A 14,628-nucleotide genomic window follows, 5' to 3' on the forward strand; every position below is an offset into this window, starting at 1 on the left:
TGGCAGGCTGGGCGCTGGGCACGTCCCCACCTGACCTCGTGCAGCAGCAGAGGCCACACAGGTTTTCCACCCCCGTGTTTCACCAGCATGGCTCCCAAAAAGCCGGGGGGTCTCTGGGAGCCCCCGTCCTGCCCAGCAGGTCGCAGGTCCCTGCCCTGTACATGAGCTGGGCCCCGTGGGCTCACCCATCAGATGTGGTGCTGCGGGCAGCTGCGAGTGTGAGCGCACAGCTCTGCACCCAAATTTTCCACTGCAAAATCCCCGTCCTAGCCCCTTTAAGGCCAGGCTGTGCCCGCCGTGGTCCAGATGAGCTCTGCATCCTCGGCTGGCACAGCACAGCTCAGCACAGCTCAGCTCAGCACAGCTCAGTACAGCTCGGCACAGCCTGCGGCTGCCCGGTCCCGGCTGTGACTCATCTGCAGCAGCTCCAGAAGATAAGGAGGAACAAAACCACACCCGATCCGTCTCTTTTTCATCGGCTCTCTGTCCTGCCTCAGGGCTGGGCGAGGGAACGCCTGGCCCCAGGGACGTCACCGGCCCCAAAGCCTTTCTAGCAGGGCTTTTGCTCCGTGCGCTGCAGCAGTGCCACCTCGAGCAGAATTTATTTTTAGGACTTCATCACCAAGCCGCAGCCCCTCACGAGCAGCTGGTGTTTGGGAGCCACGTCCCGTGCCGTGCTGGGGGTTGGTTTGCAGCTGCACCAGCCCGGAGCACTGCACACAGGCACCGAGCACACTTCGGTGCTATTAATGCTCTTTGGAGCACGTACTCCCCCTGCAGCATCGGGCTTTCTCTTCCCCACGAAGGCTTCCCTCAGCTCTTTGCAGGAGTGTCCACACGGATCTGGGCATCTCTCCTTGATGCAGCTTTAACCCCCCCGAAACAATTCAGCTGGCTCTGCAGAAGCCGCCCTGTCAGGAGCGGCCGCTTCTCCCCACGTAAAGTCCGCATCCCTTCTGCATTTTTATTTAATTTCTCGAGTAGCATCGGCTACAGATGGAAGAAATTATAATCAGCGTTTTAATTGCAGCGCACAGCTTGACTCTTATTAATATTCTGCAAACAAGGAGCTTTTCCTCACCCGTCGGAGCGCTGCCGCCTGCATCTCTGCCTCCTGCCCGTGCTGCGGCGTTGCAGGCACCGAGCCCCGGGCTGTGAGTGCGCCCATGCACACTCTGCTTGTTCGAGGCCCCAAATCCCAAGCTGCTAACCCAGGATTGCCAGAAAATCACCATTTTTTCCTGGCAAACAGAGCGCAGTCCCAGCGGGATGAGAGCAGAGGGAGCGTGGTGCTGCTCGCAACCTGTTCGCATGGGACCGTCGGCCCCCGTCGGAGCAGACCTTGGCTCTCCGTGTCAAGTGACTGCACGCTCCTTTGTACAACCTAATAATTTCATTATTTTTTTTTAAATAGGAACTGATTAGCTCATTAAGAGTAAACTAATTTTCTTTGGAAATCGGCAGCCATCTAATTAATTGGCATCCATATTTAGCTGAACATAATTAAGGTAACCTAGATACCGCAGATCTGCTCAGGGTTTGATTTGCCGATCTTTCTTTTTTTTTTATTTTTTTTATTTTTTTATTTTATGCCCTCTGTCCTCGCCAGAAATCTTCCCCAGAAAACCCCTCTGCTTTGTGCTGGGGGTGACAATGCATTTGCATATGCCGGGCCATATGTTCCTCTGCACATCAGAAGCGCTGGGCCCTCAGCTGCGAGCCCGCCTTCGGGTGCTCAGCAGGAGCCAAACCCTGCTCCTTGGGAAGAAAGAGCTCGTGCAGGAGGCCTGGGATGTCCCCGAGCACGAACCTGGGGCTACCCAGGTCTGGTTTGGGGAAGAAACCCCCTTTTGCAGTACCCTGTGAATGAGAGTGTGAGGGCAAAGGTGCTGAGCAAGAAGGAGCCGTGGGGTTATGGGAAAGCCAGGTTTTGGCCCATTTTTTAAAATATCCTCACAAAAGTCCTAAGAATACCAGAGGTGCTGTGTCCACATTCTAAATACTTTATTAATTGGATGATTGATTGGCACAGAATGGGCTTAACTGTGCTGTGCAAGTCACAGAGCGGAGCCTTTGCATCTTTGGGTTTCTGGATCACACCTCCCAGGACCTGGAGGTGTCGGGGTGGTGGGGGTTTGGTCAGCTTCACATTAACGGGGCAGGGCTGGGGGCAGCCCCAGGGAGGTGCAGCATGCTGGGGGACGCTGCGGGGGGGCCCTGGGGCAGCCTCTGCAGAAGCGTGGCTCCTGGCGCTGCAGATTTCTGCTTCTGCAGGGGTAAAAAAAAAAAAAAAAGCGGCTTATTGTCCTCGGCTGGACAATGTTGTCTGGCTGTGCCGGGAGGAAGGGGAGAGGCAGGAGGAGGAGGAGGCTTTGTTTACCCACGGGAAGCTGCAGGCCAGGGCTGGTGCTCGTACCGGGCCGCTCTTGGAGCTGGGCTTGTGAGGGGCTGAGCCGCCGTGCCCGTGGGGTGGGCATGGAGACACCCCCGCCGTGTCCCCGCTGTCCTCGGGGGAGAGCTGTGGGGCAAAGCCCGAACCCCGCAGCAAGGAGCTGCCCGCAATTAGCGCTCGTCCCTTCGTTAACCAGGGCCGGCACAAAAGGACATGGCTTGGCGGCGGGGACCGACGGCGTGGCAGCCCCAAAATCTGCCCCCCCCCCCCCCAAAATCTGCGCGGTCTGCCTGGCCCCGTAGCACCGCGGGATGCTTCTGTGGGTTTTTCTGTGCCTGATTTTGGATGGAGGGAGCCATCTCCTTTTAGTCTAGAGATGAGCAGGGGGGAAAAAATAAAGAAGACCTGAGGCTTACAGAATAAAGTCAGCACTTCAGTGCTTCGCCGTGCTCTGCCCTGGGGCGCAGACGTCCCAGCAGCTCCCAGGGAGGTGACGGGGAGCAGCGGGGGGGGGGGTCAGGCCGGGTGCTGACCCCTGCAGCCCCATATGGCCGTGAGGTGCCCACCACGGACGGGGGACAGCGCGGGGGGGGCCCGCTGTAGGCTCTCGGTGCAGCCCTGCGGCCACTGCCTGCCCTCTGCCGGCTAAAGCGGAGAGAAGGCCCGGCCTCGGTGTTACCAGCGGGCAGGGGGTTATTTTAGTGTCCATAATCCCATTTAACGGGAGCATTATGCGGGCTTTTGTTTTTAATTAACAAGCTTGATCCCAGCTGGCTTTTATGGTGTGGATAAATACCTCTGCAGCGAGGCTTCGGCTCTTAATTGGAGCACATCGCGTGTCCGCGCGCGGCTTTGGTGTTCGGTGTTTGGGTCTGGCGTGGCTGGAGAAGTTTCTGTTACCCAAAATTCGGATAACAGACGTGCCGCAGTGTGGCTGGGCAGAAGACGGATGTTTTTAGCCCACCGGAGTATTTATATTGCATGAGGGGAGCGGCTGCCATTTCAGCCTCCATCCTGGCCAAAGCAACGACGTGGATTTCTTTCCCTGCTCTGCCTCGCACGGTTGCCTTGTGCCTAAAGGAGACGGGGTCCTTGTGCAGTGCTGGGGAGCGCCCGCTGGAGGAGACTGGAGGAGGCTGGTGGAGGCTGGTGGAAGATGGAGGATGCTGGTGGAGGCTGGTGGAAGATGGAGGAGGCTGGAGGAGGCTCTCTCACACCTCTCTGCGGTGGCGCCGGTGCTGCTCTCCGGCCGTGCACCAGCTGAGCGCGGTGGGAGGTGGCGGCGTGCATGTTCTCAGTGCCACCTCCTCCTCCGAGGCTGGCTCTGGCCACAGGCGTCCTGGCAGAAGGGAGGCGGGGAGAGGCTTGGGGCAACTCTTTATTCACTTGTTGGGCAGGAACATCTCCTTCCGTCTGCACGTGGGAATTTCCTTTGGTGTTTTCCCCCAAAATATTTTTTTTTTTTTTGCCGTCTCTCAGTGCACCGCCTTCCTTGGCCGAGCTGCTCAGGAACTTGCCCGCTCCTTGCTCAAACACCTCCCTGTGCAGACGCGGTGCCCGGCTGTGCCTGCAGCTCTCTGAACCCCGGGTCTTGTGCCAGCAGTGCATCACTTGCCATGGCTTTTTCGGGTCCCTGCCAAGGATTTGTCCAATTTCTCTCCTGCCTGTGCTGGTTCAGTTGGAATTGGCTCCTGATGAAAACCGAGTCACCTGCGGTGACCTCTCTGTGTGCCCAAATCAGCGGGGGCCTCCCCCGGGCCAGCGAAATCTGTGTGATTTTCTCCTCTTTTGGTCTTGAGGAAGAGAGACCTCCTTTAAAGAAGACAGCCGCAAATGTATTTACTCTTAATCTCAGCCACTAGAGACCTGTGTGTACTCAAGGATTTCTGAGGAAACCCTGCAAATCCCGGGCAGCTCGGGCAGACCTCCCCTGATCCCTGCAAAACCAGCAGGAGGTCGGGGAGCTGCGGGGGGAGACGAGGAAGAGAAGGACCTGGAAGGGCCCTTGGGGTTGTGCTGGGCTGGACTCGGGCATCAGAATCGCTTCCAGCAGGGCCTGGACAATTCACAGGGCTTGCAAGGAAAGCCTCAAGGAGGAAGAAGGCTTTCCCATCCCAGTGGTGGTGGTGTCTGTCCTGGGGCCATGTGTCTGCCCATCCTGGGGCTCTGCATGCTGCTGGTGCATCTGAGCCGTTCCCGGGGGAAGCTTCCTTAGCCATCACGCAGCAAGGTGACCGAATTAAGCCACCTGCACAATTCCCTGCCCTTTATTTCCCCTTCTCCCCGCAGGCACAGTACAAAGCCCTTCTCCATCCAAAGCCCTCTGCTGCAGCGGCCGTGCGAGGGCAGGCTCTGGGCGGCTGCAGTTGCAGGAAGCATCGCTCCTTCCAGCCCTTGCCCTGAAAATACCAGAGCTGCCAGAGCCTGGGGGCAAAGCCTGTCTGTCCCTCTAAGGAGCTGGTATTTGGGTCACGGAGCTTCGGGCAGCCCGAGGCAAGGACCTGGCCTCGGTGTGGGATTAGGATTCACTGCAGCTCACTGTGCTGCTGCCAAGGTGCCTCTGGGAATGGCAGCCTGGGGGCTGGGGCCTGAACCCCTGTTTTTTTAAATTTTTTTCTTCCCTTTTTGCTGCTATTCTCACTGCTTCCACTCAGCCTGAGGCTCCTTCTCTCTCGGAGGTGAACCTGGGCATGGGAACAAGCCCACCGCTGCCCGGGCTGTGTTTGCCTCGTTTTAATCAGAACTCCTGGCTTCTTGGGCAGGAACTACTACTAGTAACCAAACCCCGCTTTGTCCTCCTGAAAGCCTAATGAATTTTGACAAAAAACATCAAATCTACTTTGCAAAGAAAATTACTCAGCTGGTTGCCCAGAATTAAAGTGACTGCACATTAACTCGTGCAGTTAAAAGGTCTGTCCTCCCGGAATTCGGCAGCTGCTGCGCGCATCCCTGCTCCAGACAGTGTGCTAGTAATGTGCTAATGCAAATGGGAAAATAGGGGGAAAGCCAGATAATCCGCGCTGTTCGGGTAGGTGATGGCTGCTGTCATACTTAATATAATAGCCTGTAAAGCCGTGCTTGGCATCCCATTAATTCCCGGGGGTGGCAGGAGGGAGGGGGATTCCAGCTGTGACCAGGCGGCCGAGCTCAGCAGTAACATGGCGAGGTGGCTGCTTCATTCCCCTCCACTTCCAGGGGTTCACCTCGGCGTTCCCCTTCCCAACCTGGCCCGCTGGGCCCTGAGCTCCATCCCTGCAGCTTGCACGTGCTGGGCCTTGCCCCTGGTGATGCTTGTGTGCAGGATGAGGCCCTAAGTGCACCAGCTCCAGGGATGGGGGTGCAGGACTGAGCGCTCCCCAGCTCCTCCCTGGCTGTGCAGAACTTATTATTATTATTTATTATTTATATTATTATTATTATTATTTTCCATTGGAAAACATGAAGACCATGATAACGGCAGCGGCTGACGCAGGGGCTCTGCAGCTCTCGCTGCCATATCGTTGCAGGCGGGCAGAATTATAAACGTTTAGGTGCTCAGAGCACACCGAAATGATGCTTTCGGCACCTGGAGGAGGATGTGGCGCATCCTTAGGTGCTCGTCACGGGGCCACCCTAACCCAGCCTGGCATCGGTGGCTGTCGGGAAGGGACCAGGGGCAGCGGTGCGGTGACCCTGCCATGGGCATGGAGAACGTGTCGGTGTGTTCACACCGAAGGGAACAGCAGCAGGCACCTGATTTTTCCCTTTTCCCCAATAAGTGAACTGCTCACACATCCGCATCCCCGGTGCTGTAAGGCCAGGCTGGTTCTCATCTCATACCGGGCTGTGTCTGAGGGATGCCTTAGGGCTGCTCTATCAATCTGAGCAAGATCTGGCTCCTTGCTGTACAAATAACCCCAATTTACGAGACAAACAGCCCCCAGGGGGTGAGATTTCCCCGGGCACGGCAGCAGCAGCAGCCTGGTGCACATCCCTGAGCGAGCGGCCGCCTGGAGCTGCCGGCATTTTGCAGGATGGATCCTACACAAAAACTGCAGACCGCAGGGATTGCTGTGTGCAAAGCCCGCTGCTTTTCTTCTCTGGTTAGCTTTGCACTTCCAGTTGAAATGCTCATTTCTGTGTGTGCCAAGGGAAGCTGCGGGGCTGGGTTTTGCTCTGGGGGCATTTGGGGAAGCGCCTGCTGGACGCGGGCCATTTTTCCTTGTGTTTCCCAGTGCCTCGCGTGATGGTTTTCTGCACTGTCATGCTACAAGTGAGCCGTCCAAAAGCAGCATCACCGGTTGATGGAAAGCAGGCTCCGGGATCTGCGACCGGCCCCGCTTCACCGTGCAATTAGCAAGCTGCGTCTCCCTGGGAGCAAATTAATTCAGATAAATCCTCCCAGCAGCAATGGTGCAAGGGCGAGCTGCTGGGCCTGATCCGGCTGCGCAGAGCACTCCTGGCCATTGCCCTTGGCTGCGGACGCGTAAAATGCAGCTCGGTGTCCTCCCCGCGTTGCTTTACTTGTGTTAAAGGAAGCCGGGGGCTTGATACTCCGAAAGGTCAGAGCTGGAAGGACTATGAAATATTCAGCGGCTGTGTCGCGCTGACCTACTTTGCACGCTCCGAAGCTTGCCACCCCCTCCTGGCGGGCGCTGCAGGGGTGCCTGGGGGTGCAGAAAGGACCAGGGAAAGGAAACAGGGGGGGCTGTGGGGTCCCGGCTGTGGCACGAGGAGCTTTTGTGCTGGTACAGCAGGATGCTGAGCATTGGGCTGTGCCGTGCGCCCTCGTCTGCTGCCGCTGCCCTCGCCCTGCTGGCGAGACTGGACCGTCCTAAAGGTCTTGCCAGGGTTTCCATCCGTGTGAAAGGATCGCCTCAAACGGCCTGGTGTAGCTGGTGCGTTATTAGCATCGTTAAGCAAGAGTATTTGTGGTCCCAAAGTCACGGGGGATTTGTTAAGTGGAGTACATTTAGCCTTGTTCGACATTGCTTGCGAAGTTCAGGAGGAAAGTACCAACTGATTCCTAACTGACCTAGTGGCTGATCCTCCCAGGGACGAGTTCGGTGCCTCCCAAGTCAGTTCCAGCCCTTTTTTCATGTGTTTTTGGGTGGTCATACAGAGATTTCTTACTAAAATCCCCAGCTGGTGGTGTCTCCCCCTGCAGATGCCTGGGGGCTCACGCGGAGCAGTCCTGTTAGCAAAAACCTCTTCTCCTGCGGGGTTCAGCTGAGCCACACCGGGGAAAAACCATCCTGGGGTGAACTACGGAGCCTGCTCTCCTAATGGATCCAGCCTTAAAAAGATCACCTTTATTGCTAAATTCTGTATTTTATTTTTAATTGCAGACAGGCCGGATTGAGCCAAACTACCCCAAAGTGTGCGGTCACCAGGGCAATGTGCTCGACATCAAGTGGAACCCCTTCATCGAGAACATCATCGCGTCGTGCTCCGAGGACACCTCGGTGAGTGGAGACGTTTGTTTGGGGCTGGCTCCGCGCATCCTCCCGCGGCTCTGCTCATCCTCCCGCTGGTGGCACGGCGAGAGCTCACGAGGGGGAGCGGAGATGGGCACAGAAAAATGGGCAAATTGTGCAAAAAGCAGGCAAAAACCTATCGGGTGTCATCGGCGCGGCGGCTGATGCGTCGAGTAGCGAACGTGGATCAGGCTGTCCGTGTTTGGCTGATGCTCGCCTCCTCTTTATTTTCGGGATGCAAGCACGTCCGTCCCAAAGGGGGTCTCACAAGGAGAAAAGCCTCGTGCAAGGGAGACAGCCCCAACCCCTCGCCTGTTCTGCACGGCTCGGGGTGACCCAGTTCCGACAGCTCACAAATCTGCCGCGCCTGCTCCGAGCCTTGCAGTGCACGAGACCTCCTCGTGCCTCATCCTCCCCTTCAGCTCGGGTGTGTCGGCGTTTTTTATTAGCCCAAAGCCTGTCAAGGAAGATTTTGAGTAGGGGAAAAAAATTCAGAGCATGGCCGTGAATCACGGAGAGCTGTCTCCCACCTTAGGTTACATCTTCTACACACAGCTGTGGGGGAAGAGGAGGTGCTGAGAGGGATGGTGCTGGGAAGGCCTCCTGAGCCATCGCCGCTGCGTCGTTAAACCTGGGAAATCCAATTAATTGGTCCTGGGGCTGTCCCGTGGTGGGGCGTTCCCTGATGGGGATGTGCTGGAGGGGACGGTCCCCACGGGCTCGCTGCTCCTGATGCCACCCCACGCCTGGGGTGCTGCGATGGGCACGCTGTCAAACTCCCATCCACAAATACCTCGAGGTCCCTGCTCGGTAACGGCTCCCCCCTGGGGACAAGGCCCGTTAATTAATTATCAGGGGACAATTAGCACAGCGGAGCCTCCAGCCCCTGGTTCCCTCTGCAGTGCTGCCGTGCTGCTGAAATGCTGGGGGCTGCAGCGCGGTGCCGTCTTTGCAGCACACGTCTCCCTGAAGAAAGGGACATTTCGGGGCAAATCACACCCAGTTTTATCCCGTTCCCTGACACCCAGTTTGTAACCAGCCGCTCTCACAAGCTGCCCCTCCAGCATCCAGCCACCGGGGTTGGCTGTTCCTCGTGTGATGCCCTGTTTGAAAGCCTCTGACGTCCTCAATCATCTGATTCAGCCCGACCGACCTCTTAACTGCACCTCTTGTAACTCCGTTTGCTCTGCATGCCGTGCAACCCCCAACCCATGCAACCCCAAACTCCTGCTTGCTGGTGGGAGCGACGGGGCCAAGAGGCTGGTGGGGCTCAGCTCCATCCCAGCGACCTGCAATGGCAACGAGAGCATTATAAATGCTTTTTGATGGCTTTATCTGGAGCTGTTTAATCGAGGAGACGCTGAAAAAGCCTTATTTTGCCCCAGCACCTTGCCTCCTGTTGTCCAGCAAACGCTTGCTGTGCCAAAGCTTTTGCGGTTAGTTTTAACCCCACGGCACCAGCTGCCCGTGAGGAGCAGCCCAAAGCCCCTCCGGGTGGGGGACGGGGGCCTCGGGGGGTCTCCAAAGCCCCCCCTGACACACGCCCCGTCCCGCAGGTGCGGATATGGGAGATCCCCGAGGGCGGCCTGAAGAGGAACATGACGGAGGCCGTCCTGGAGCTGTACGGGCACAGCCGGCGCGTCGGCCTGGTCGAGTGGCACCCCACCACCAACAACATCCTCTTCAGCGCGGGCTACGACTATAAGGTGAGCCCCAGCCCTGCACCGTGGCACCAGTGGGAAGCACCTGCATGCGCCAGGGCAGGACCTCAGTGTCCGAAATCCCCCCCCCGGTGATGGCCAAATGCCCGTGGCGTGGTGCCTGGCACCCCTGGCAGGGGCTGCGTGGGTTTGGCACAAACGCCAGCCCCAGAAGGGGGGGTGAGGAGCTCTGGAGGGGCTGAGCGAGCGGTTTCAGCTCCGAAATAGATCTTGGGATGGCCAAAATGCAGCCTCGCCCCCCCCTCCGCAGGTCCTCATCTGGAACCTGGACATCGGGGAGCCTGTGAAGATGATTGACTGCCACACGGACGTCATCCTCTGCATGTCCTTCAACACGGACGGCAGCCTGCTGGCCACCTCCTGCAAGGACAAGAAGCTGCGGGTGGTGGAGCCGCGCTCCGGCAGGGTGCTGCAGGTGCGGGGTCCCGGGGAGGGTTTGGGGTTGGGGGCACAGGGAGGAATCTCACCGAGAGACGTCCGCGGGGTACCGCTGGTACTCACAGCGCGACTTGGTGGGATGCGATGGAAATCAGGGGGGAGAAAATGGGTTGTTTAGGGGAAGGCGGTGGTTTCTCGGTGATGTCCGACACCTGTCCTGTCCTGTCCTGCAGGAGGCCAGCTGCAAGAACCACCGCGTCAACCGCGTGGTCTTCCTGGGCAGCACGAAGCGGCTGCTCACCACGGGGGTCTCGCGCTGGAACAGCGGCAGATCGCCCTGTGGGACCAGGTAAGGGCCAGGCCCCATCCCAGCCCCGCATCCTCCAGCCCTTCGGGCTGCCCTCACCCCACAATGGGGTGCCCCAACCCCCAAAATCCCATACTGGGGGGCCGGGAGGGCCCCATCCAGGACAAAGCCTCACTGGGGACCCCCTGCTCTGCAGCCCCTGGCTGGGGACCAGGACATCTCCTGCCACGGTGCCGCGGGGCAAGGCGGTGGGTTTGTCTCCGGACATTTTCGTTGCCAGGCTATTAACTGCAATTTTCCCCTTGCGCAGGAGGATCTGTCCATGCCCCTCATCGAGGAGGAGATCGACGGGCTCTCGGGGCTGCTCTTCCCTTTCTACGACGCGGACACCCACATGCTGTACCTGGCTGGCAAGGTGCGCTTGGCGAGGCCGGGGGGCCGGGGGCTGTTATCGGGGTCTTTGTCCAGCCCCGTACCCAACAAAGCCCTAAACCTGCCCTCCTCCCGTGCTCGCTCCAGGGTGACGGCAACATTCGGTACTACGAGATCGGCTCGGAGAAGCCCTACCTGAGCTATCTCATGGAGTTTCGCTCTCCGGCCCCGCAGAAAGGACTGGGTAAGGATTGCCGTGCCGCTCGCCCTCCGCTGCTGAACCTGAACGTGCAAAAGGTAGCTGGCAGAAAGTGCCTAATTAAACAGTGCAGGTAATTGTGTTCTGCCATCAGCTGGTGCTGTGGCTGCCGCGGGCTGCAGAAATGTCACGTTTCCGTGCTGTCCTTCCCGAGACGCACCGAGCCGTGGTCCCTGCCAGCAGCGCCGGTGACTCCCCTGCGTGCTGTCACACGGCTGCAGCAAGGGACCTCAGCCGCTGATTGCTGGGATTTTTCCTCACTAAAAGCTGCGCATCCCTGTCCCACTTCCCCCTGCAAATGCCCCCGGTGTGGCCCTGCCTGCACCCCAGGCCCCGGGATGCCTTCGGTGAGGGTTTGGGTTTGTGGTGAAGAACCGTGGCTTTTGGGGTCCTGCACGCCGTGGAGCTGGCCGGGTCCCAGTGTTTGCAGCACTTGGGGGGGTTATTGCCCGGGGGGGGGGGGGTCATTTCCACGCCTCGTCCGCAGGGGTGATGCCAAAGCACGGGCTGGACGTGTCGGCCTGCGAGGTCTTCCGCTTCTACAAGCTCGTCACCCTCAAGGGGCTCATCGAGCCCATCTCCATGATCGTGCCAAGGAGGGTGAGCCCCGGGGAGCGTGCAGGCGGGGGGAGGACACGGCGGGCTGAGCAGCACCCTGGGTGCCCAAAACTGGCCCGGCTTCACCCTTGGCTGCCTGCTGGAGTCCCCCTGCTGCCTCTCCCTGCCTTGTCGCTTCAGTTCCCAGCCAGATGGGCAGCCCTGGCGTTTCTGCCCGTAGACCAAACGCCCCTGTGAACCCCACGGTGCAGTGGGCAGGGACAAAGCCCTTGAAGGTCCGTATAGCCCCGTGCAGCCCTGGTATCATTTTCTTGCGGAGCACGAGCTAAACGGCATCACTTGGATGCTTATTTCTGAGTTGACTTAATGGGGTAAACACCAGCTCGTTATTTGTAACCAGCCTGTGCGGCTGCCTTCCTGCACGCCGAGGGAGGGAGGGAGGGAGCTGCTGCTTGCAGCGCTTTGGGTGGGTTTGGGAGCACGTTTATGGAGGCCGCTGCTTTTATTTCCCCACGTCTGTAGTCGGAGACGTACCAAGAGGACATCTACCCCATGACTCCGGGCACGGAGCCGGCCCTGACGCCGGACGAGTGGCTGAGCGGGATGAACAGAGGTAAAACTGTGACGGTGCCGGGGGTGTCCGTGGGTCTGTCTGTGCGGGGATGCATGGGGTCGCGGGTGATTGTCCTGGTTTGGGGGAAAGCCCCAAAAGCGGCCCCGCTCACCCTCCTTCACCCCCCCAGATCCCATCCTGATGTCGCTGAAGGAGGGCTACAAGAAGACGTCCAAAATCGTCTTTAAGGCGCCGGTGAGAGAGAAGAGGGGCGTCGTGGTGAACGGCATCGACCTGTGGAGAACGTGCCGCCCCGCGGAGGGAACGAGGTAGGGCAGCGCCGCACGGCCGCATCCAGCCCAGCGCTGCGCCCCAGGAGCAGCCCCACTACCATTAGCACAGCCACAGGATGGATGGGTTTGGGGAACGAGGTGTCCCCCATTTTTACCCCATTCGCAGCATTTACCCCGTTGCAGCACAGTGCCGGCAGCTCAGGGCAGCCCATTACCCGCGGAGCACCCGGCGGAGCGGCCTTACGCTCCTGAAAGCTTTGCCTGAAATCCTCCCCTGGAAAAACACGGGGAGGTGCTGGGGGAGCGTGGCTGGGGCATTTCCAGAGGGCTCTGCTCTTCTCGTGCCTGCAAAACGTGTGTGCTGGCTGCGCTGGGCAGAGGGGGGAAAATTCCTCTGCAGCGCTGCGGCTGCGGCGCCTTGGAAAAGCCACGGGGGCACGGAGCCGGATCCGTCCCTCCAGCTCCTGCCCCCCTTCTTTCCAGCTCCTTCGGATGTTCTTCCGGCAGCAGGACGAGATCCGGCGGCTGAAGGAAGAGCTCTCGCAGAAAGACATACGGATCCGACAGCTACAGCTGGAGCTGAAAAACTTGCGCAACAGCCCGAAGAATAATAACTTCCAGGGACGTTTTATAAATAAACTTTCTTGTTTATACTCGCTCTTTAATTTTATTGTATCCACTTACACAGAATATGAGCAGAAGCCGAGTGACCTGCCAAGAGCCCAGACGCTAACTGGAAAAAAAAACGTCCTTGTAGCCTCGTCTAGCACTAAAAATGGCCACGGGTTTTAAGCGGACAGCTACTGCATGAAGGGAAGCCGGGCAGTGCTTGCAACCCCTCGCTTCTCGGAGTCAGTAGGCGAGCAGCGTCTCTCCGTCGGGGCCGGACCGAGCGCGAGGGCAAGGCTGCACGTCCCTAGGAAAGCACCCGGGGTGCCTCGCCATGATTTTCTCCTATGCAAGGTGTGACAGCGATGCTCATCGCTGCAGGGCTGGGATCGGGTCGCGGGGCTGGCACGGGCGGGCAGGGCTGCGTCCCCAGCCCACGGCTGCGCACCCGCCCGGCTGCACGCAGCCCTCTCCTCTGAAACCAATAAAATTAAAAAAGGAAAAAAAAAAAAAAAAGAGAGAAAAAAAAAAAAAAAAAAAAAAAAAAAAAAAAAAAAAAAAAAAAAAAAAAAAAAAAAAAAAAGAGGAAAAAAAAAAAAAAAAAAAAGAGAGAAAATGAAAAAAAAAAAAAAAAAAAAAAAAAAAAAAAAAAGAGGGGGTTTCCTAGACAGAGAGGGATTTTTTGCTCCTTAGCCCTCTGCAAAGCGGGACTTAACCGCCTCCTTTCCCCCGGGACGCGTGCCAGTGCCCTGGGGAGGGACTTGACGGGTGCAGCACATGCGTACAGTCACAGTGGTTGTGAACTAGGCCTCTAGCACAGGGAAAGAACCAAATACTGCTGTTTTCTCTCTCTCTTCTCACTGAGTCCAGTTGCTGAACTGCCAGTGCGACGGTTTCTCCTCCCTGTTCATTTACTTGTGCCCTGTACCCGACGCTTCCCTGTCTTTACGTTACATGTGCTGTCATCGCCTATTATTTATGCTACTACGGAATAGTGACAAAATAAAAGGTTTTCAAGATACCAAAACCTTGCTTGTCTTTTCTTTCTTCAAATTAAAAACAACCAAAAGCCCTGGGCACCCTGGAGGGTCCCAAAGGGCATTTTTGGGTGTTCACGAGGCTGTTCTCGGCCAGCACCGCAGCTCTTCCCCAGCTGAGGCAGTGCCTGTGGGGCTGGGTGATGTGGCCGGTGGCACAGCTCGATGTGGTGAGATGGGGGCACTTTGCTGGATGGGGAAGCAGCCAAGGATGCCAGGACCAGCCCCAGATTTGCAGGTCAAATGCTCAGGACAGCGGCCCTGGATCTTCCCTGGGCTCCATGGTGCAAGGTGTGCAGCCGGCACGTGCGAGCAAGAGGGCAGCACGGGGACACTGCACCACCGGGGCCGTGTTTCCCCGTGTACCCCTTCCCCTGGCCTTGTACTAACCCCGGCAGTCTCAGTGGTAAAAATGCTTGGTTGGAAAGAGAGTTTTAAGCTTTTTTATTTTATTATTTTATTTTATTTTATTTTAATTCTATTTTTCCTGGTGTTGAGAAGTGTGTTATAATTTGGCAACCGGAATGGAGTTTCCTGCTTTTATCACTCTCTATTTAGAAGGAGGCGCGTCCCTAGGAAATTAACTCTATTTGAGGATTATTAAAGTCTCGGCTGCTTCATTACTTCCAAAAGCCCTGCCTGCTCCCGGAGCTCAGCCACACGTTCAGAGCAGCGATGTCCTGGTCCTGCTTG

At 57.7% G+C, this 14,628-nt stretch overlaps 1 protein-coding gene across 1 annotated transcript in view; it reads left to right on the forward strand.

The window, feature by feature from the left end:
* The window catches only part of CORO2B (coronin 2B), a 31,985-nt gene extending 18,066 nt beyond the window's left edge, over positions 1-13,919 (forward strand). Inside the window, 12 exon segments of the mRNA XM_040570188.1 lie at positions 7,716-7,836; positions 9,405-9,554; positions 9,820-9,984; positions 10,181-10,268; positions 10,271-10,296; positions 10,565-10,669; positions 10,774-10,870; positions 11,373-11,485; positions 11,966-12,056; positions 12,187-12,291; positions 12,294-12,325; positions 12,773-13,919. Of these exon segments, the coding sequence (XP_040426122.1) occupies positions 7,716-7,836; positions 9,405-9,554; positions 9,820-9,984; positions 10,181-10,268; positions 10,271-10,296; positions 10,565-10,669; positions 10,774-10,870; positions 11,373-11,485; positions 11,966-12,056; positions 12,187-12,291; positions 12,294-12,325; positions 12,773-13,081 (1,402 nt within the window). The 3' untranslated portion in view covers positions 13,082-13,919.
* Positions 13,920-14,628: the final 709 nt, after the last annotated feature.

Source organism: Cygnus olor, chromosome 11 (assembly GCF_009769625.2).
Source record: "Cygnus olor isolate bCygOlo1 chromosome 11, bCygOlo1.pri.v2, whole genome shotgun sequence".
Classification (NCBI taxonomy): Eukaryota; Metazoa; Chordata; class Aves; order Anseriformes; family Anatidae; genus Cygnus; species Cygnus olor.